This window comes from Carassius gibelio, chromosome A6, assembly GCF_023724105.1.
Source record: "Carassius gibelio isolate Cgi1373 ecotype wild population from Czech Republic chromosome A6, carGib1.2-hapl.c, whole genome shotgun sequence".
NCBI lineage: Eukaryota > Metazoa > Chordata > Actinopteri > Cypriniformes > Cyprinidae > Carassius > Carassius gibelio.
In genome coordinates, this window is record NC_068376.1 from 16,613,811 (window position 1) to 16,637,478 (window position 23,668).

Here is a 23,668-nt window from a genome sequence, read left to right on the forward strand (position 1 = left end):
ATTGCATGGTGCTTTTTTTAGTACCACCTTGGGTGAGGTAACCAAACAAGCTGTACCAATACTAAAATTTGCAGATTTGCAGACAAATTGAAAAAAAAAAGAAATGGCTGTAAAGTGGACAGTAGATGAGGTGGTGGCACAAATATAATGATCAGTCTATAATCCCACCCACTTTCAAGCAGAACTAAACTGCAGTGGGAAAGCAAACCGAGCCGAGCTGAGTCGTACCACGCAGTGGAAAAGCGCCATAAGCTGAATGTAACGTAATGGACATGTTACCTGATCCTGCAGGGACATGACCGGATTATTCTTGGTGGTGTTGATGTGGAGAACATGGAAACGGTTCTTTCCGCACAGGTCATATGCAATGTTGGTGAAGGAGGTGCTGGCAGTCTTGGGCACACGGTTATAGATGATGATCAGATCCTCAATCTCAGGCAATGCAGGAGAGTCCCGCAAGCCGTCTCGTGTCTGTCTCTGTTCCACCTCTCGCACCTCGTGTCTGGCCATGGTGCGCTCTGCAGGAGAGAAAAGATGGTCATATTTACAGCTACAAACATGCATTTCTCTTTATAATTTTTTAATAAAACAAAATAAATCAAAAATTATATAAATAGCTTATATGGTCTCTCTCTCTCTCTCTCTCTCACACACACACACACACACACACACATACACAAAACAAGTTATTAAGTACAATTCATTTTCAGTTAACTGTATGGGCCAAACTTTCCACATGCCTAATAACAACTGAAGCATATTTTCCCTATACATATTCATAACTGAATTTCAAATTAAATATTTATAGTTTGGGTTTTATACAATGCTTTTATGTTTGGCAGGCTTGGAAGCTGTTTCCAATCTTCAAAATCTGTAAGGGAAGCACATTGCACCTCAAGCTCAAAGTGTGTCTTGACTGAACACCAGTGGGTCACCAATCAGATTCAATGTGAACCATTTAGACTTATCAATCTGTTCCTTTCTGACCAAACTGTGAACCATGTGCAGTCTGAGCTGGTCACACTCTACTGTCTAAAGGAAACACTCCTCACAAAATTTTCAGTGTCTACTAGATGCTTTTAAAAGACAACAATGTCTCATAAGGGACCAACACTCAACAAAAGAAGATTTCCCTTGCGGTTCATGTGGAGCCAAGAGAGTTCAGGATGAAAACACCAAACAGTACAGACAAAATCACAACAATAAAGACAATAACGTATCTCTCTACAATGCAATTTCCAATTTTAATAAATTAATACCACATTAACATTACCATCTGATGCATCGCTGCACATTTTTGGTATGAAAGGAGAACAAAAAAAGAAAAGAAAACTGAATATTGTGTGTTGTAGTAGATTTGCAATTTTCCACAATGATGATAGACTTTCATTAAACAAAGCCACTTAAATTTGACTTAAATAGGATAATCTCTTCTGAAGTGTAAACAAGCTAAATAACAGTGTGGAATTTTACGCTCTGTGCACTAATAATAGAAATGCACAGTGATCCTGAAAACAAAAGCCAAGCTAAAATATAATGAAATCTCTCCCAAGTCACCACGCTGTATCATATGCTCATTTTCCACACAGCAATTACACAAAACTCAGTTTGCTAATATACTCATCAGTCTTCAACAGAGCACGCCTACCAGTGCATAAAATTAGCCACTTAAAATATCGATCAAGTTTTAACAAGCTTCTATGTATCAGCTGTGCTACTCTTACTCGAACCACACTCGGCCTGACATCTCATCTACATCACATCTACTCAGTCTGACATCCCATCTAACTAGGACACTATCCCAAATCAACATAGCTGTCTACACCATGACTGCTCCCCTAAGACATAGCCTCACCTGCAACAACAATACATTTTTTGAATGCTTGTTTTTTTTTTTTTTTGGATAATCATACCACAGCCCTGCCCGCATTGAAAGCAGCCAACAACATCAAAATAAATAAAAATACATGTAATATTATAAAAATGTGTATGTATGAAGTATATGCAAATAGGTTATGTATGTACACTGCCATTGAAAAGTCAGTATTTTTATTTTTTTTTTAAAGAATGAATACTATTAATCAGCAAGAATTCATTAATTTGATTAAAAATGACATTGAAAGACATTTATAATTTTACAAAAGATTTCCATGTTCAGAAATGGTGTTCTTTTGAACTTTCTATTCATCAAAGACTCCTGGAAAACAAACTTTTTTTTTTTTTCACAATAATTCACAATATTAAGTTGTAATATGTTAACTGTTTAAAATAATATCTAAATGTATATTAAACAATAAACATGAGAAAAAAAGTTCCACCAAAAAAAAAAAAAAAAAACTTTGGATGCCACATCATTACAGACACATAAAAAATACTAAAGTGTGCTTTACAATGTGCAGTGCATTGTTGGTAAGAGAAAACACTTGTCCACAGACTTTTGATTAATTACGATATAAATATAAGCTATATAAATTGGTTACTTTTCCATAAAAAAATAAACAATATCCAAAAAAAAGTTAAAATATTTTAAAAGTTTCCTAGAGTGCAATTCTGCAATTAAGTACTGATTAATATTAATTGACAACACGTTTTATAATATTACTAGGTTGTCCTCGATCGTGGCAACTATCTACTGCAGGAAAATAGTTTAGAATGATGATAAAAGTATGATAAGAAACTAGAAATGTAAATGGTTAGTTTTGTCATGCCATTTCAATCTCAGCATAGAGTGCATAAAGTAGTGAAAAAGGCATCATAGATCAAAGGGTAGGAGTGTAATAGGGAAGAAGTGATGAAGCCTGAAACCTGAGCTGTGGTGTTTGTCCTCTGCTGGCACTAACAGAAGGCTGAAACTGCTCTTAATGGAGAGCGATGGAGATGGCTCAGTTGTGTCATTGCACATAATGTCCATTACAGCCCCATAGCCTTCCAACTCCATCCAGCTTCTTTAAATAATCACAGCATCAAAATCAAAGCACAGCAAAATCCATCTAAAGCTCAGCTCTTCTTCCGAGAACAGCAACAAGGGAGAGGCCAGCAGGCACGGCTGCATTGCTCACCTTAATTAGCAAACCAACCTGCTCTTTCCTGACAAGCAAACGACTTTACAGATGATTAAGCCTTTGATGATGTTAAGAGGAGGATGCATAATTACAAGTGAAGCTGTTTGAGGGGTTTTTGATTTTGTAATGAAGGCAAGGTCTGTTGGGAGATCATTAACATCGACGCAGCATCTCATATTCTCTCTGGTTTCTGTTCTGCACAGTAGAGGGCAGCATCAAGCCATCAGGTAGCCAAACTGGCAAGGGCTTTGGGAGGGCTTCACCTCATGTGGAGGCTCAGCAGGTTTCCTGGAGGTGTTTCATCCACAAATTAAATGCAACGCAGAACTGATCGACCATCAGAATTGATCAACTGCTGTCCAAATCTTAATATCAGTAGGCTTTTTGTATAAAAGTACATTCTATTGAATACAGTAACTGTTTAAAAATAAAAATATATCACTGTAAATATTTTTTATATTAAATATATATTTGAAAAAAATACATATTTTTAAGAAAAAATAGGTCTAAAACATCACTCACTCTTAGGTTGTTACAAACCTATAGGAATTTGTATTATTTTTTAATTACATTTTCCATAGAACACCACTTTTTTTTTCATATAAGCTTCATATAAATTATTTCAGCCAAGTTTAAATATGCAGATATGCTATATAGATATGGCAAGCCTTACAGTAAATAAATGACTTATATTTGGGTTTGTTCACACAAAGAAATCGTGTGGCTTGAGAATATATATTCAGTTATGTAGAAATATCTTAAAAGTTTCCCCTATTGTAGTCAAAGAAAAGACTTAATAGATGGTGCGTAAGTTATGACAGTTTTCTTTTATAGGGTTTTAATGAACAGATGAGCATTGATGGGACTAAAATCTAAACTGTTTGGATGGCTTTATGGTTACTTTATTTACAAGTACATATCCAGCAGGTGGCGCTTATCTGGAATGAACTGGTAGACAGAGATTCAATATTGTGTGGGTATTCTGTATTTACATCTAAAGGTATTGAACTACATCAGATACATATGTTGCATCATCTAATCTTCAAGGAATGAACAAATGTTATATGTTAAGAAAGGGGCCAGAGTGCTCATGCTCGGAGGAGGACAGGAAGAGGGATATGTCAACGTAATATTTTGATATCTACCCTTTCTCCAATACCTGTATGCCCTTCCCTCAAATAATGGCTGAAGTTCCTTTCCATCACTCCCCCAGCTATGCCCTATTCCGTACCTTTATTTATCATCCTAATCCAGTGCCTTTCCTCTAAAGAAAAAGCTCTAGAGAAGTCATAAGCTAGTAAAAAAGTGTAGTTGAAAAGCTGCGACTATCAAAGTTTAGCCGCTGGAATTGAAGCCTTTGTTGTTGCTCTCATGAGGCAGTACTGAACTTCAGCGCAGAAGTACACCTCAGTACCACAAGCAGCAGGAAGAGCACTCTTGTGTGCTTGGAATAAGAGGTATGTGATCAGCAGAGCGGATCTCTCATCTCTGAGCGATGACAGCAGTCTTTAAATGTGTATAAACACGTCTGCACATTTTAGGCAAAACTCTCTAGTTTTGAAGCTCATTCAAACATGACAAAAGACAGTTTCCTGCTTGAAATTGGAAAACAAATCTATATTAAATTATTTTACTGTGACTAAATCAGCTCTTTTCAGATCAACCTAACATACAGTTGAGAAATATGGAGGATTACTGTAGGAGTGTGACTTTAATATTTACAGCTAGTGGATTAAATGGACACTACAGTCCAAATTTTAAATATTGGAGAAAGTTGTTTCTCCCACTCCCCCTGCTCAGACTCGAAGCTTATATGGTAATTGAACAGGCAGAAATGACTTTGAAGGGCGACAAGCCTTATACTGTAAGTTGATGAGTTGATTTACCTCCATTTTAATATGCCCCTGTTCATAGAGCTTTTCAGACAGATGCCGAAAATATTTAGTTCGGGTAGAATATGTCATCTCTGAACCAGTTTGTTTGTTGAATACTATTGAGTTAATTTGCAGTGGGAAGAATCACACAGACCAAAAAAACAACAGACATTCCGACACAGAAAGCACATTTTAAAGTAGAATTGTTTTTTGGTGAAACTAGTAACTTTGGCAAACATATTATAGTATTTTTATGCTTTAGTACAGTCAAAAAAAAATTACAAACAGCGCCTTTTTAAAATAAAATGAAGGAATCAATTAATTTATTAGCATAACCCCTCAAACTTAAAACCAAAACTTTTTAACATTTAAACATTAAAACTACTTCAAGAACCTCAAAACTATTTAATACTTATTTACAATTATTTTTTGAAGAGATATTACCATTTAAAACAATGTTACATGTTTCGTGTTCAGGTGATTTTGGAGCCAGGTATGTATGGAGTACCATTAGGTGTCAAAAATATATATTTTTTAAATTATTTGTTAAGTGATATTATGTGACGGCTGGTGAAAGGACAGTCTGGAAACAATAGCGAGTTACAGATATTTAATAAGAAGATATGAGGATGGTACATAAACACACAATGACGATGATAAGCGACACTCCAGAGGGATGGTGTAGCAGTGAGAAACAACGATCTCACAAACACAGGACGTGAGACAAACCATATGTAGTGGGTGAGTAATGAGTGGCAGCTGTTGCAGATACAATTAATGGAGATGCCCGCAACTAATCAGTGCAGACGCGGAACACCCAGAATTCACCACAAAGTGGAAACAACCCGAGATCACGGTTTACCAACCGTGACAGTACCCCCCCCCCCCCCCCCCCTTCTAAGAACTCCTCTTGGAGTTCCCAGAAGGGCCTACCTGCTGATTGTATTCATCAATAAGGGATTGATCCAATATGTCCCTAGCAGGTACCCAACTCCTCTCCTCCGGACCGTAACCTTCCCAGTCCACCAGATACTGGAATCCTCGTCCCCTCCGCCTCGAGTCCAGAATGCGATTAACCGAATATGTCGGTTCCCCATCTACGAGACGCGGCGGCGGGGGAACCGGAGTAGGCGGATTAATATGTGCATAAAACACGGGTTTAATTTTGGACACATGAAAGGCGGGGTGTATCCTCTTGTACGCAGGAGGTAGTTTGAGGCGGACTGTCACCGGACTAATGATTTTGGTGATAGTGAACGGGCCGATAAATTTGGGAGCTAGTTTATTAGAAACGGATCGCAAAGGAATGTTACTGGTAGAAAGCCACACTTTTTGACCCACGACGTAGACGGGAGGCTATGATCGGTGGCGATCGGCCTTGGCCTTAGTGCGATCCCTCACCCGGAGCAGAGTCTCACGGGCTCTGGTCCAGGTGCGGCCCCTCTGGACAAACGCGTGAGCGGAGGGGACCGCGACTTCAGATTCCAGACTGGGAAATGCTGGTGGCTGGTACCCTACACTACACTGAAACGGAGAGAGGCCCGTAGCTGACACTGGCAACGAATTGTGGGCATACTCCACCATAGAGAGTTGTTGACTCCAGGAAGAAGGATTCTTGGAGACCAAACATCTCAACGTCCTCTCTAAATCTTGGTTGGCTCGCTCAGATTGTCCGTTGCTTTGGGGATGATAACCCGACGACAAGCTAACTGACGCTCCTAATAATTTGCAAAACTCTTTCCAAAATTTGGATATAAACTGAGATCCCCTGTCTGAAACCATGTCTACAAGGAGGCCATGAAGCCGAAAGACGTGATCTAAAACAGTAACCGCCGTCTCCTTGGCTGTCGGTAATTTGGGCAAGGGAATGAAATGTGCCGCCTTCGAGAACCGGTCCACCACAGTCAAAACGACTGTCATGCCATTAGAGGGCGGGAGGGCGGTAACAAAATCTAGAGCGATATGGGACCAGGGTCTCGAAGGGACAGACAGAGGTTGAAGAAGCCCATCAGGAGGTCGGTTAGATGACTTACCACTGGCGCAAACTGAACAAGCCAAAACAAAATCGCGGACATCGCGAGCCATACGTGGCCACCAGAATCGTTGTCTAACCAACCCATTAGTTCTACTCATCCCTGGGTGACAAGCCATGTTGGAACAATGACCCCACTGGACAACTTCGGACCTTAACTCTTCCGGCACAAATAAGCGGTTCGGTGGGCAACCGGATGGAGGCATTACCCCTTCTAAGGCCGTCTTGACCTTCGACTCGACCTCCCATACGAGTGCTGAGACTACTAATCTCTCAGGCAAAATACACTCGGGAGTAACGGGACGGGCGGAGGGATCAAAAAGACGTGACAAAGAATTGGGTTTGACATTTTTGGAACCCGGGCGGTACGATAGGGTAAATTCAAAACGGCTGAAAAAAAGTGCCCACCGAGCCTGCCTGGAATTGAGTCTTTTGGCAGTTCTGATGTACTCTAAATTCTTGTGTTCGGTCCAAACAATAAAGGGAACTCCTGAACCCTCTAACCAGTGGCGCCACTCCTCCAACGCTAATTTGACCGCCAACAACTCTCTACTGCCAATGTCATAATTACGTTCGGCAGGAGATAATCGATGTGAGAAAAACATGCAAGGGTGTACCTTATCGTCTGAAGCAGCACGTTGGGACAACACTGCTCCTACCCCCACCTCTGATGCATCGACCTCAACCACAAACTGCCGTGTGGGATCAGGGGCCACAAGGATGGGAGCCGAAACAAAGCGGTTCTTGAGGTTAGTGAACGCAGCCTCAGCTGCGTCAGACCACCTGAACGGAATACTGGGGGAGGTCAAGGCTGTCAGAGGTGAGGCTAGTTGGCTATAATTACGAATGAAACGCCTATAGAAATTGGCGAACCCCAGAAACCGCTGTAGGGCCTTACGGGAATCTGGAGATGGCCAATCTATCACAGCCTTTACTTTGTCAGGGTCCATTCGTATTCCCTCAGATGACACGATATACCCTAGGAAGGGGGACCGACTGTGCATGGAATACGCACTTCTCCGCCTTGACAAAAAGCCCATTCTCTAGTAACCTCTGGAGCACTCGTCTGACGTGTTGAACATGTTCCTGGAGAGATGAAGAGAAGATGAAAAACAGAAACAGGAACAACAGGACAAGCAGAAACCAGACAAGACTCATGACAACTTTCACTCCACAATGTGACAGTGTTAGAACCCCATTCCACTCGTGGATTATGTTTGAACAACCAGGGGTGACCTAAAACAATGGGAGCAACAGGGGAGTCCATGAGGAAAAAGGATATGGTTTCTTGATGGTTGCCAGATGTGATGAGTGTGATGGGTTCAGTATGGTGGGTGACGTGAGGCAGTTCCTGGCCATTGAGTGCGGTGACATGGATGGGGAGAGACACAGGAAGGACAGGAATGTTCAGGTGATGTGCAAGTGAAGAATCAATGAAATTACCTTCGGCTCCGGAGTCCAGAAGGGCTTGACATTCATGATGGTGATTCTTCCACCGCAGTCTCACCGGAAGGAGGGTCGATGATGTGGGTGAGGACTTCTCAGCGGAGATCGCACCTGATAGTAGCCTCAGGTTTACTATCGGGCTGACTCTTACCGGGCAAGAGTAGTTGATATGGTCAGAACCTCTGCAGTATAAACATAGTCCTTGGGACCTCCACCGTTCCCTCTCCCTCCGGGACAGCCGAGCTCAACCCACCTGCATGGGCTCGTGATCGTCGCCAGAACCGACCGTGTTCTCTCGACTCAAGCGCCCCCTACCAGGAGAGAAGGGGGGTCTGGAAGGACTGTGTTGGTGGCCCCGGCGATTAAACCTGGCCTCCACTCGCAACGCCAGGTCTATGAGTTCGTTGAGAGTAGGGGGCAGCTCGAGGAGGTAGATCTCCTGCTGAACACGGTCGGATAACCCATGCAGGAATCTATCCCACTGCATGTCCTTGCCGGAGTTCCGAGAGGCGATGGGCGGCCTCCCTGCCGGTCGGGGCCCGGTCGAAGACTCTCTTCATCTCATCCGATAGGAGGTGGAATGAGGCACAACACGGATGTTGATTTTCCCACAACGTTGTTCCCCATGAGGCAGCCTTGCCAGAGAGAAGTGTAAGCATGAACGCTACTTTGGATTCCTCCGTAGCGAAAGTGCGGGGCTGCAAAGCAAAATGCATCGAGCATTTGTTAAGGAATGTTCTACAAAAGGTTGGGTCACCAGCGTAGTTCTCCGGCGTCGGAAGTCGCGGCTCTGGCCGGAAGTGGTCCTGGGGAATCCTCGGGGGAACGGACGGCGCAGGCGGTGCAATGGGCGCAGTGGGAGACGTGAGTTGATGGATATGCTGGGTGAGCTCGGACACCTGTGCCACCAGCGCTTGGACAGCGCGTCCGGTGTTCGAGATGCTCTCCTGCTGCTGATCCATCCTTTTGACACTGTGGTGCATGAAGTCGGTGAGGGTATTGGTGCTCACTGCTTCCATAGTGGTGAGATCGTTCTGTGACGGCTGGTGAAAGGACAGTCTGGAAACAATAGCGAGTTAAAGATATTTAATGAGAAGATATGAGGATGGTACATAAACACACAATGATGATGATAAGCGACACTCCAGAGGGATGGTGTAGCGGTGAGAAGTCCAGACGGTGGTGGAGAGAAGGTGAGGAATCCGGATGTTAACGGCGCGAGGCAGCAAGAAAGAGTGGCACAGGAACTGCTGGGAATAGAGCCGAAGGTAAGTGTCGGTGGCTGAGTGAACGTGCAAAGAGTGAATGAGGTTCTGGGGAAACACAGACATCCAAACGCAAACTACACAGAAGCAAGACGGGGGTAAACACAACGACATGAAACAACGATCTCACAAACACAGGACGTGAGACAAGCCATATATAGTGGGTGAGTAATGAGTGGCAGCTGTTGCTGATACAATTAACGGAGACGCCCACAACTAATCAGTGCAGACGCGTAACACACAGAATTCACCACAAAGTGTAAACAACCCGAGATCACGGTTTACCAACAGTGACATATTAGTGTTAAATGAATAAATAAATAAAATATATATTTTTTAAATACATTATAGCCTTTCCCCTATTGCGCACAATTTTGGGACAGAATTTTGTTTTGTTGACGAACCACTGCAGCATGAAAAACAGATTTTTCATCTGAAAAAGAAAGTTTATGTAAGTACAGGTAAAATGATTTGATACAAATTTCATACAATGATGTACTAAAAATAAATCCTCATCAATGCTGAAAAATAAATTATCATTTAATTAATTTATAGTTGAATGTAGTTTAATGTAACAACAACAACAAAAAAAGTTTGCCTATGTGCATTTAAAAATATAAAAAAAGTTGAAAGGCAAATTGATTGAAAACAAAAACAGTAATAAGTAATTGAAAATGATGTTAATGCTGCATTTTAAATCAATATATGTTTACATTAAAAACTTTTTTTTTTTGTCATTTTGAACATTAATACAAAAATAATAATTAATAAATTATTGATTCCTTCTTTTTATTTTTTAGGTGGCACTGTTTGTCTGCCATAAGGAGAAAATGTGACAAGTATGTTAATACAGTGTTTTCAACAAAGACTGTAAAAATTTATTAATAGTTCAGCAGATTGTATTTGCTCACTATTGATGATTAAAGATAAGAATAAATGTGACTAATTTATGCAGCATGCTCCATTTTGCTCCTGAACAATGCTCCTCAAGCAGAAATCATGCATTGCAAACGGTTCAAAATATATATTCTCCTCATATTTACCTCCAATACTTTCAGATTCTTGCATGACCCTTTGTTTTTTTTGTTTTTTTTGCAGACCCTGGAAATGAAAGAATGACTCAGACTATGTACTGGTAGTTTGCATTCTGATGCCTGTGGGACAGAAAGTTGGAGGTATAAAATACATTTTGAAGGTGTGTTTCTCTGATCGACTGGAAATGTAGATGAAACCTCATAAACATGAAGGGGACGTTCTTGGAGGTTGCTACAGAAACTGTACCAGCAACATCTATTGATTTAGCTTGATATGAGCAAACGAATAATGCAAATTCAAATAGGATTCCGGAAACCCTGCGGTGGCGCCCACCAATGTACACTTAGACCTACAGTACGCTTCCACCGAAATATATCACAGCGATCTAACTACCTCAGAACCTGAAGAAACAGAGCATTTAGAGGAAGTCATCAGAGTCAAATAGAACAAGAAACATATGTCGCAGGTCAAGCCTTCACAAGCTAATTTTTTAACCTTTTAACCAACCAAACAACAGGATGCCAGCTGGTAGTATCTATCTCAGTTGTAATCAAGCTGATGTAATTCAAGGCAGGCAGGAGTGTCGACATTATCGGAACAGAAAAAAAGCTGAGATTATTGGCTGATATATATGATGCCAAGGGATGGGGGGGTAGATGGCGGGGGGGAAGGTGAGATGGATTGATCCCAATAACCTCTGCTGATTTAATTAGATACAAGCATATGTATTTCCCATCTGTCATAGAGGAGGAGCATGGCGGCCAGGAGCTGGGAGGCAGTACATTATCTCATCGCACCTGGCTCAGTAAACACCCACCTGTCTCACGGGACAATTTCATTGACAGGTGGCTCACCCCCTCCTTACTAAACCTCCAAATTTATTGTACAACACTTCACCGTCTCAGCTCTAACACACAGTCCTCCTTTCTCTTTCTTGGTTTCTTTGTGTTTCCCTACATCTAACAGCTTTTTAGTTGATTTTGAAAAATATGGACGAAAATGCCAATCAGTAGGTTTTTATTTAAGCAGTCAGCATTTGTCAGCTGTCCTTAAAAAATGTGATTATCCTGCCATAATGACAACGTCCTCTTAAAAGAAATTAAGTAAAAATGTCAGCTATGAGGCCAATAATGCACATGGGGGGTTTGATACCAGAATATTGACTTTTGAGATAAAAATAAAATACATATATCTGGTTATACATTACTTATTACAGTTATAATAATAATAATAATAATGTTGATAAATGATCATAGCAAAAGCATGCACAAACACACACACACACAAACAAATGGATATGCATAGTAATATATATATATATATATATATATATATATATATATATATGGTTGTATAGTCAACAATTATAACTTCTAAATATTATAAATACATAATATTTCTGGTACCAAGGTACTTTTTCTTTCTGCATGCTGCAAAGTCCTACACTGGATTTGAAAACTAAAATTGGTTCTGCATAGCACGTTTAATTTCCATCACATTCAATTAGTGTAATAACCCGAAACCACTGTTTGGCTCAGACAAAAGTCCTTGTCCTTTCATTTTTGGCCTATAATCTTCAACATGCCAGACTCCCTTTCTCTAGCCCAAGGTGAGCTTTAACTTGTGTTTTCATTCTCCTATCTCTGTAACTGTAACTGTGGCACCGCTTGATGCCATCGTTTAATCTTGGGGCTCACTACTAATCAAGATGTGATTGAAAACCATTACAGAATTCTATACACTTTCATTACATTATACTTTCATTACAGCCCAATGCCTTTACAATGATTCCCTAAGTACAGACAATAAACATTGCAGATGACACCCATAATGACAGCTACTACCCGCACAGGACACTTTAAATCCACAGCAGATGACATACAGTAAAGTGAGAAACAAGGCAGTTATCTGAGGGATGAGAGAGTCTGTGAAGGTCAGAGTCAGTTGAGTGGTGTTACACTGACTGGAGACCAGTTTTAACATCATGACAGCTCAAAAATAAATAAATAAATCAAATAAAACAGTTGCCTGTGGACTCTTAACAACCTTTGATTCCTTGTGGCACAGGGGCAAAATGTAGCATATTTTTGGCACCGACTCAGAGCTTTTAAAAATATAACTTTGACCTCAAACTTCACATAAGTACATGGAGCTGCAGTGATCCCAAGACATGTGTTTTCTAAGGCAATTACGGCATGTCTTTAACAGAAAAAAAAAAATATCTGCCTGTCATGTCACTTTATAGTAATAAATAAAGCATTTATTTGAACAAAATATGTCTAAATATAGTAGTTGAAAAAAGAAATGCAATTTAAATTGACATTCTAATTACATTTTAATTTTTCAGTGGAAATACATGTTTTACATTTTTTAGATGTCGATTCCATAACTTGTGGTTCCCAAGACTAGCGATGCACCGAAATTTCGGCCACCGAAAATTTTCGGCCGAAAATGGCCTTTTCGGTTTTCGGCCGATAGACTTTTATCACCGAAACAACACGGCCGAAATGTTGTGATGACGCAAACAGAAACTGCGACCTGCACGTGCACCTGCATAGCGCAGACCACGAGCTCCACGCTACATTCACTTAACACCAGTGAGAACATTCTCTCTCTTCGTATTCCTTTATTCGCAGCACTAAAACGTCTCCTAACAAAGAGATTAAGACGGACCACGAAGTAAAAACAAGAAAAGTACAGTCTTATAGAGTCTGTTAGCACACGTCTCACTGAGATCTTGTCGGATCCTCTTCACTTCATCGCGAATGTGCTTGATCTGCGTTATAAAGACCATTACTTGGATGCGGAAATAAGGCAGCGCGCACTAGAAATGATCCAGGTCGCGCTAGATGCAGAGAACCCGTGTGGAGACGGAGAAGCGCCAAGTGCAGGAGACCGATCAGAGCGCAGAAAAAAAGACTCTGCACCACATGAGTGCCATGCACCATCGTTGTCTGATATGTTCAGTGGAATTCTGCAAGAAAGTGCCTCAAATAATAATAATACGTTGGCTATTTTGTTCTTAGGCTACTATATACACACACACACACACACACACAAACATACATACATAATATCAGATTGTAGCCATATTTATGCTAGATTTTCTGCTAGATTTCTGCTTTAATTTGATAAAAATGTTTATTTATGCCCTGGTCCTATTTAAATACACTCTCTCAAATATTTCTCAAATGTCAGGCAGATGACAAGCTCAACTGCTCAACAGCTAGATGGTTATCTGTCTGAAGTCCCCATCCCCAGAAGTGATAACAGTCTTGCCAACTGGAGAAGTAATGCATTTTTAGTCCTACATAGAAAAATTTCAAATGCACTTCACCTAAATGCACTATGTTTGTATGAGAGAACTGTTAATTTTAAAACCTTTCTGCAGGCCAGTAGGCCCATTATTATTAAATATACACATGAGTGGGATAAATTTTTAGTTTGAATTTAATTTTATACTGTGCATTGTTGCAATATGCTTAATAAATATTTGCATCATTTGTAATTTATGTATTTGTATGTTTTTTTTTTTTTATAAGTTATGTAATTGTAATTATCTTTGAAACTTTAATATTAATTTATGCAATTGCAATGTCTTAATTTTAGTAAAGTTAGTACACGGTCATAGCAATAAATGCAATGGTACTAATAATTGGCATAATTTCTTTCGGTGTTTCGGTTTCGGTTTTCGGCCTTGGTTTTCTCTTTTTCGGTTTTCGGTTTCGGCCAAGAATTTTCATTTCGGTGCATCCCTACCCAAGACCATAGTTCCAACAAACATTCACAAACAGAATCGCAAATTTGTGTGGTTAGACCCACAGTTCACATCTTGTGTTTAGAAGCACAGTTTTCTGTTATTATGATGCATACATTCTAGATACATAATATTCCTCTCGTTCGATTTAAAAATACATTATAATATCTTATGTAAAATACATATTTACATTTAAATATTTTAGTGTGTCAACAATCAGAGCTGTTTTTGAAGAGTGCATTTGTGTGTAACACAATGCAAGTCACAATGCAAAACTTGCAAATTGAAATGAAACAGGTTCGATACAGGTTCAATACAGCAAAATGTTTTTTGAAGGGGTGGGGGAGGGATTCATGCCTGAACGGGATCAAAACATGTACATACAGGGCTCCAAACAAAAAAATAGAGTAAGGAGCCATTGGCTCCTATAAGAAAAAATTCACTAGCTCATCAATATAGCAAAATGCTCCTCTTTTTAGTTATTTTTCTAGCTGACTGATGATGGACACCGAAAGGTTACTGAGGTTAATATTACGTTGCAATGTTTACAAGCTTTACACGTTTTCCACAGTTTGAAAGTGTTGTACTGTAGAATCTCTTATAAAATAGCCTACCTTTTGATGTTAATTCATGTTCATTATGTACTCTAGTAGTAAAGAGCAAGGTATGGTAGGGTCACATGCTGCTTGAACTGAGGCACTACTCGCGATCGAGTTAAAAACATCTCAACTTTTCAGAATCCCGCAAGCGCACCGCGGGTCATGTGACAAGAACCAACCAATAAGCTTCATCCTTTCCAGTACCAACGTTGAAAGCTCAGCCAAGATGAAGGAACAGCTGATCATACATGCCCGTAGGCAGGGGGGGTTCGGGTGGTTCGAACGAACCCCCCCTCACTGCCAAAGGTCCAGAATTAGGTAACATACCACATGTAAATGATAAAAAAAAAATGCATTTGCTTCTCATGATTTGGGGAAAATATAATTGCTTTTCCCATGCCACTATATTCAGCAGCTCTGAGTGGCAGCAAACAGTGACACTTAGTAATGACCCAGAATGAAACACTTACTGTAGAAATGTGCTAGCAACAACACAGAACACCTCAGCATTGTACCAGTGAGCTTTGCATGTCAAGTTCACAATTATATATTATACAATCCAGTCTAAGATTAGACTTGCTGTACTGTAAGCTTCTCTTTAAAATCCTGTGTAAAAAAAAGGCTTTGTTTGAGGAGTGGGAGGTATAATAAGGTTGCATCCTCATTTCATCATTCAGTCAACAGAAGAGGATTTTAAAGAGAAAAAATACATAGCATAGCAAGAAAACTGAAGCCTCAAGACACCAGAAAAAAATAAAAAAATAACTAAATAAATAAAGAAGTGAACTGCTGTTGAACCCATTTCATTTTAATGCGATACTGTTTCTCTGTCTTTAAGCCAGCTGTTTATTTATTCAAGATGAAACACTAAAGAAGTTTGACCCACAACTGAACTGAAAAGCTTTCTCATTTCTGAGTGTTCCCCTGATGTTTAGCGGACGAAAAAATGGCAGACATTAAAAAGCAGAACTCATCCTCCGTGAAATTCTGCTACCTTATAATAGAAATGTAAAGCCTCAGTCTATCATTTTGCCTCTGGAAACAGAGTGAAGTGAAGCATGACACTAAGAGCTGAGAATATTTACACTCTGCATGAAAGCTAAAGATAAGAGCCTTTATTATGTTGTCTTAACCATAATGCCACCAATCCGAACTCAGGTTATTTCTGTTTTTATAAATCACCAACTGCTATTAGAGTGTGTTCCACATGAATCTTGTGTAAACTCTATTCACCTATCCACTCAAATCTTTTGGTTTAAGTAGAATATCATATCAGCAGAAACTTAAAAAAAATTACAGCTCCGGGTAACCCGCGACAGCCACAAGTTTCCCCTTCATCATTGCAGTCTCCAGTAGGAATGGATGTATCTGATGCAAGTATCGAAAATATCAATAGGCCTACCCAAATAAAAATTATTGATACTAAGGTGTTTCAAGTCCAATTGAAATCAAAATTGACCATATTTACTTTGTTTTGTGGTGAACAATTCATCCATTCATGTCAATCCACACAAAAAATGTTTTGACTTCGTAATCCTTAATCAAAATCTGAAAATGCCCCTCCCCTCTGCATTGGAGGACCTTCCCTGATGACGTAGGTTTGACGGTTTGGGTGTCTGCTTCGCATCCGTAACCACGCCCCTCCAACTGACAGTAGACAGGCTGCCTGTGTGTTTGCGAGCATTGACAGCGCGTGAAAGGAGAGAGGGCGAGGAGGTGCATTTTTGGTTGTGGCACTCACTAAACACATTTCCCATTCCCTAAAACTCTCTCGTCACGGTCCAGATGGCTCGAATTTGTACAAATTTCGAAGGAAGGAGGGATAAGAGAGAAGCCATGGATGTGCTCGAAGCACTTCACGCGTGAATGCTTCAAAAACTGGACAGAACACTAAATGGGGTTTGTGAGATTAGATATCTGTCATTAAAAACCTATTTTTCTAGATCCAATCAGGTGCTAGTTGGAAAATAAAGCCACGCCCACTATTTTTCCTCATTAAGTATTCCGTTTCTCTCTGAAAATATGTCACAACATAATATAAATATGTAGACATATAGGCTAAATTAATATAAATATTGAAAAAATCTATAATATATATAGATATTATTTATATTATATATTTATACATATTTATATTTATTTAGCCTATATCTCGTGTGCGCTTTGGTCTCAGTGTGGTTCAAGGCTATAATTTAACGAATGCTATTTAATTTAACAAAGTGTCGCTGCTCACAATATTGTGGTTGTTTTTTACTTACAAATAAGATAGCCTAAATATAAATAATATTTATAAATAAGATAAATATAAATAATATTTATAAAAAAAAAAGACGGTATTGTAAGATGCGTCCTCAGGTTGGACATATTTGAACGTGATAGCGGAATCTTTTTGTAGCAAATTCTACAAATGGGCTCATTAAAAGTGCCTGGAAGTCCTTTTTCATCAGGTTCAAAGCCAAAATGTGGCAAAATTGGCGAAGTGACATTTGGCTTTGCCACCAAGTTAGCCCTCTCTGCCATGTTTCGATGGAATAGTACCTTAAATGCGCAATTGTCGGCTGCGCAACCACGTGAGAGAATTGTGTTAAGCAGAATAAGCACGTGCAATTAAAAACTGAGGTCCTGCTTTTTTGGCTTTCTCATGAGTCATCCGCCTGTATTTTATGCTTTAGTAAAATGAATATATAGGCTATAAGACATTACACAGGTACTCTAGTCAATACAAATGGATGGTGCATAGATACATAGATTTTTTTTTTTTTTTTGTGCGATGATGACGGTTACAGGTTTAGACCCGCGGTAGGCGTCACGTGACCGCGGTATTGCGGTAATGCGGTAACCGTCCCAGGCCTAGCTACACGATGGAATTTTAGCTGTTGTGGTGCGACGTGATATGTGTCAACGATCTTATCCAATGTTAGCTAACAGGCACCAAAGATCTTGGCTATTCCGCTGTTAGGACTTGTGGTGTATTTTTGCAGAAATAAAGGCTCTTTTTACGGTCTCAAATTTAAAACTTTGTAGCTAGTTTACTATTTTGCCCCAAGATGATACAACAAACACATATTGGTTTTAAGTAAAACATTGATAATATGGAAATTCCAAGGTACAATTCAAGAGCATACCAAAAGTCGCTAAGATGAGATCTCAGCAGGTTTTAATATCAATCTTTAGGTGGCACTGATAAAACAATAATCTTTTGCAGTGTTCTCTCTATAATACTGTATTTGTATTAGGGCTGTAGCTATCGAATATTTTAGTAATCGAGTATTCTACCAAAAATTCCAATGATTAATCGAGTAATCGGATAAAATGTGTTTTTGCTTAATTAAATTGCAATATTAATTATGCAAGAGAAAATAAGACTCCTGGGTCTCTTAAAATGAACAACTAAGTTTCCTTTTTTAGAAAAAAAAAATATATTTTTATTTTTTAAATGCATAGAATGCAATGCATACATCAAAAATAAGCATTTAATTATTACCCATTGATTCTCTGTCTGTACTTGTACTGTGAACAACGACAATAAAGTTGACATATGAATTAAGAAAATGTAAGTGCCATTCAGTTGGGGTTTTAAATAATGCATTTTCTGAGATGCACATTAAACACATAAAACGATAATTTAATTTCTTTTAATTATTGAAAGTTTACTTAACTTTTTGGTAAACAAAGGGGATTTACTATAAAAAAATAAAACATGGAAGAAATGTTGTGTGATTTAAAAAAATAATAATAATAATAATAATAATATATATATATATATATATATATATTTTTTTTTTTTTTTTTTTTAGTAACTTAGTAGGCTATGTACATTCTGCTGAACAACAGTCTTTAACCGGACTTTTATTTTGACGGATTGGCGTACCTTTACAGTTCTGTGTATGTGATGTGATGCTAGTTTTACTCAAATCAAACGGTCAAATGCTCATGAAGTGACTGTCAGAGCGGTTCTGGAGATGTTGTTCATGTGTTCACGTCCTTATTTAGAGAGACAGCAGACGCTGAATTCACCGCGAGCTTCATGCGCGCTTCCGTGTGTTTAATGAATGAAGACGCGCTTCTGCTCCATTCATTAACAAAGACACGCAGAACATGCAGGATTCATATTTAAACAGACTATTCCGGCTTAATATTTACAGATATTAGTCCATATCGTGATTTGATGTAAGTGCAATGACCTATTTTTGATGAATTCATTCAAAATTTGTCAAATTCCTTGCCATTCCGCGTTAAACTGTAAATTCCGTTCTTATGACTGGATTCCGCAATTCCCTCCGCGTTTTCTGGATCGCGGAAATCATAGGGTCCTAGTTGTGTAAGCCAGCTCTATCTTGCAATCGACACACGCCACGACGTTCTCCTTACGTTTGCACGTGCCCTCAAATCAAAACACTGCTGACTCTTCGGACGCAGCACTTGCGTCTCCTTCCGCTTTGTGGGTGACGTAAACGCGTTGTGTGTCAATGACTTATATATTTGTACTGTAATGTCTGCTCTGCACACCCATCTGAGGCCTCCTTATTTTACTTTGTGATTACCTCAGATACTTATACAACTAACCTGCTTTTCTCATATGTATAAGTTTTCATATGTACACCTTAAAGAACACATAACTGCACATAACTGTGGGAAAATTTCCATGTATTTTATGGTACAGTTTATTACTGAGATACTTATATAAAGATGAATGTTGATTATATACCTAGTTCACCCAAAAAATGGAAATTCTGTTATTTAATCTCCCTCATGTCATTCCAAACCCATAAAACTTGTGTTCATCTCAGTCACTTCAAAATGTCCTTAAAGAAATCATAAAATAAATCCTTTTGAATGGAGCGGAATAAACCAAAGGTGCTTCTCTTTGGGCCAAATGGTTTTAAGAATGGTAAGGAGCAGTTCCAGTTATATTTCCACTTGAACTTAGTTAGGCATGGTCTGATTACAGACCGTTCTTAATGCATTACGACACGTTAAGCGTTTTCCTTTTAGGCCAATTATTTTCTATGGGAGCAAAACAATTAACACGTAATTAAATGCATTTCGTTCTTATTCTGGACTCTTATTCTGCGTGTACCGTATTTTCCGCACAATAAGGCGCACTTAAAAGCCTTTAATTTTCTCAAAAAAACGACATTTCCTTTAGCACAGCTCCATCTAGTGGATGCATAACGCAAACCCAGTCAAACGTTTGACTGCAGTATCTTCTATTCTATGTGCCTTATAATCCAGTGCGCCCTATATGAAAACAGTTTTAAAATAGGCCATTCATTGAAGGTGCGCCTTATAATCCGGTGCGCTTTATAAAGCGGAAAATACGCTAAGTCTACAACACTTAATAAAACAAAATGCTATTCTTATTTAACTATACAGTTTTTTTCAGGGCAATCATTTTGCATGCTTTTTAAGGTATGTTTACTAATTAAGATTCACAGTGAACCTTACTTTAAAATGTTACCACTTTGTCTATTACTGCCAAAAGCATTGACAATCTGGAGCAGAAAATCTCAGAGAAGGATGCGATACTGGCATGGAGCACTGGCAGATGCCACCTGTGATGCTACGCAACCCACCTGCTTCAGAGACCTCACACAGCCTTTCAGACAAAACAAACCAAACGTATTCTGCATGTGGCTATAGAAAAGCAAGAAGCACGAGAAAACCCTGAAATGTAAAATTATAATGCAGACACAACACAACATATATTCGACGACAGTTTGTTTGCTCACAATGAACATGTAACTCCTGCATGTCATGACACTCACAGCCAATCAAAATATATTTGATATGCTACAATTATGAGAAACAGGATTGTAGACTAATGAGAGTGCATTATGGGTGGGTCTACCTGGTATCGCAGCACAGAAATAGAAACCAAGTGATCTGTAAAATGTTCCACCACAGTCACAGATGTTTAGGAAATAGTTAATAAAAAAAGATTCATTAAATGTTTTAGTTTCCCTGGTTTTACTCTGGCATCTATTTCCTGTTTTGAGCAGTATTTTGCCCTAATGTGTCAAGAAAATCTTATTAAGTGTACTCATCTGTAATTGGCCCTTAGGCATGCCTTAGCTGCCAAGCTGTTGTTAGCAATCTTTCCCATCATCCGACTCATCTTGCTCTGAGCTGGCTTCAGTAAATCCTGCTGTCCCAATTAAAACATACTCTGTGCTTTGATGCCACTTGATCTCACTGTCCCCTTAACCCCAGGGGTTTTTAACACTAGGGGGCGATCACTGTCTCTTACCTTTCGAATCAGCAGACAACACAAGCTTTGGCTAATGCTTGTTCCCAATTAGCAAGCGTTACACTTTCCAATGTATGGTGAGGGCTCACTGTTTAATGAAATTACAGCAGTCAGATGAGAGTCTGCAGGGAGTGGAGAGAGACAGTGAGAGACTGGCCAAAGCATCAGCCCATTGTGCAGTGGCCTAGATTTTACCTCCCTCAAACCATCTTTCTAAATCCCAAACCTGAAACCATTCTGATGCATGAATGTTATCTACCACTAACCATACTGCTTTTTGTGTGCAAAAACACACAAGATAAAATAACCAACTGCAGTTTGTTTCATTGTATTGCGCATTTTAGGGGCAAGTCTAGCTGAAATATACCACCATTCAAAAGTTTGGGATCTGCATTTAAAAACTTAAATCAATCTGTCAATCAGTCAATCAATCAAACAAGCAAGCATAGAATTGTGACATAATTCAGGAATAAATAAATTATGATTGACAAACAATTCCAGAAAGTTTTAACATTTAATTGACAAATAAATAGAATGGAAACATTCACAAATATATTATCAAAATATATCCCAAACCCAACTTTGCCTGGTATGCCTGGTGTCTTGCGCCCTGCATAATTGTAGATCTCTGTACACATTTGTGAATTGCTCGCTGTGCATTTGTGGATCATTTCTACTGTCAAGATGCTGATGAATCCACAGATGTGTGGACTCCACTCAGTGTCTACTAAAATCAGGGCAAGAGCAGATTCATTTTGCACCCTTATAAGGAACTATATTTTATGGACACTTTGCTCGAATTGAGATTAAGTGCTGTTTCTGTGATTAAAAATCTGTTTCCATTAGACTGTTTTAGTGTAAGGGTTCTTTATATTTCCATCAGGATCAGTGAATGAGGAAAATAAGGATTTGATCATTCACACCACTTGATCATTCACAGATGTCGAGCATGATCAATAACAGACATGGCATAATGACTTATTCAGCCTTCAAAAGCACAATCACTATGACAAATAAAGGGCATAATAACAAGTCTAATATCCAATACGGATCACTATAAATTTGTGAGCACTGAGGATTTGTGACTGGATGATGTAAATAAAAAATTTGCATTTACTATGGATGTTAAGTAATTTTTACAATCAAAACTAATACATTTGATTCATATGAAATATTGTTTTAAACTTTTAACCCCAAAATATCTCTTCTTACATTTATATGCATTTATTTTCAACACAACTGCACCACATTTAAAAATAACCCATGTATATTTTTTCTTTGTAATACTTTTTTTTATTTTCTTTTTTTTTTTTTTTGTATTATTTATAATGCTTTATGCATTGTTAGATCCACATAGCTGCTCATATACATCATTTAGACCAGCAACCTCTTCGGCATGGCGTGCCATTTGTAAATATTCTGGTTAACCACTGTTCCCTATTGCTTGCGTGCCAGCAATTATCGCTCTGTTGGCACACATGCTGTAGGTTGCCTACTCCTTATTCAGACCATTTGACTGAAAAACTGGGAAACAGCATTGGCTGTTGTGTGGTGGCAATTAACCTATTACACAAATTTGCATGTTTAACATGAGGCTGAATTCAGTTTGTGGATTTTCCATTTGTCTTATAATAATATATGTAATATATTAATATTATTTATATAAATCTAATTTGCGTTAATAACAGTTTCTGATATAAACTGCTGTTTGATGCCACTTTTAAAGCGCAAACAAAAGTCAACATGTGATTACTACAGAGTTAATACAGACAAAAACGTTTAAACAGTTTTTAACAGTTTTAATGTTAAAATGTTGATATTTTGAATGGATTTTGTAAAGTAGTGATAAGAGTGATCTGTGGATGGCTTCAAATACCATTCACTATTTTTATACATAATGCACACCAGCATTAAATATTATTAAGTTCCACCATTTAGCTTCATTAGTGCTGAGCTAATTATCTGACAAGAAAACTCAGCTGTAATGACTTAAATGGTCAGAGAACAAAGGAATAATGCAACAGACAGGATCTAAATTAATTTGACATTTCAAAATTCATGGACGGCTTTTATCCGCAGACAAGAAAGAGTGACTGTTCAGTGGAGAAACAGACTAAATGTAACATTATACTGACAGCTGGAGGTTTAACTGCTCTCAGTGTTCACATAGTAACACAACAGTCAACATCTCCAACAGCCTCACTGAGTAGTAGTTTAGCTCTGTTAGGGTTTAATTAATGTGCTTCCATGTTTTCTGAAATTAAATCATTACAGAAAATCTCAAATTTACAAAAAAATATATAAAAAAAAAAAATGCTAATGTATCTATCCAACAATTATTTTAATTA

The 23,668-nt window shown here is 38.7% G+C and overlaps 1 protein-coding gene across 1 annotated transcript in view; it reads right to left on the bottom strand.

Annotated features, from left to right (window-relative positions):
- The window catches only part of LOC128015541 (heparan sulfate 2-O-sulfotransferase 1), a 72,530-nt gene that overhangs the window by 6,392 nt on the left and 42,470 nt on the right, over positions 1 to 23,668 (bottom strand). Inside the window, exon 2 of the mRNA XM_052599428.1 lies at positions 280 to 518. Coding sequence (XP_052455388.1) covers positions 280 to 518 — 239 coding nt within the window. The remainder of the gene's footprint in view (positions 1 to 279; positions 519 to 23,668) is intronic.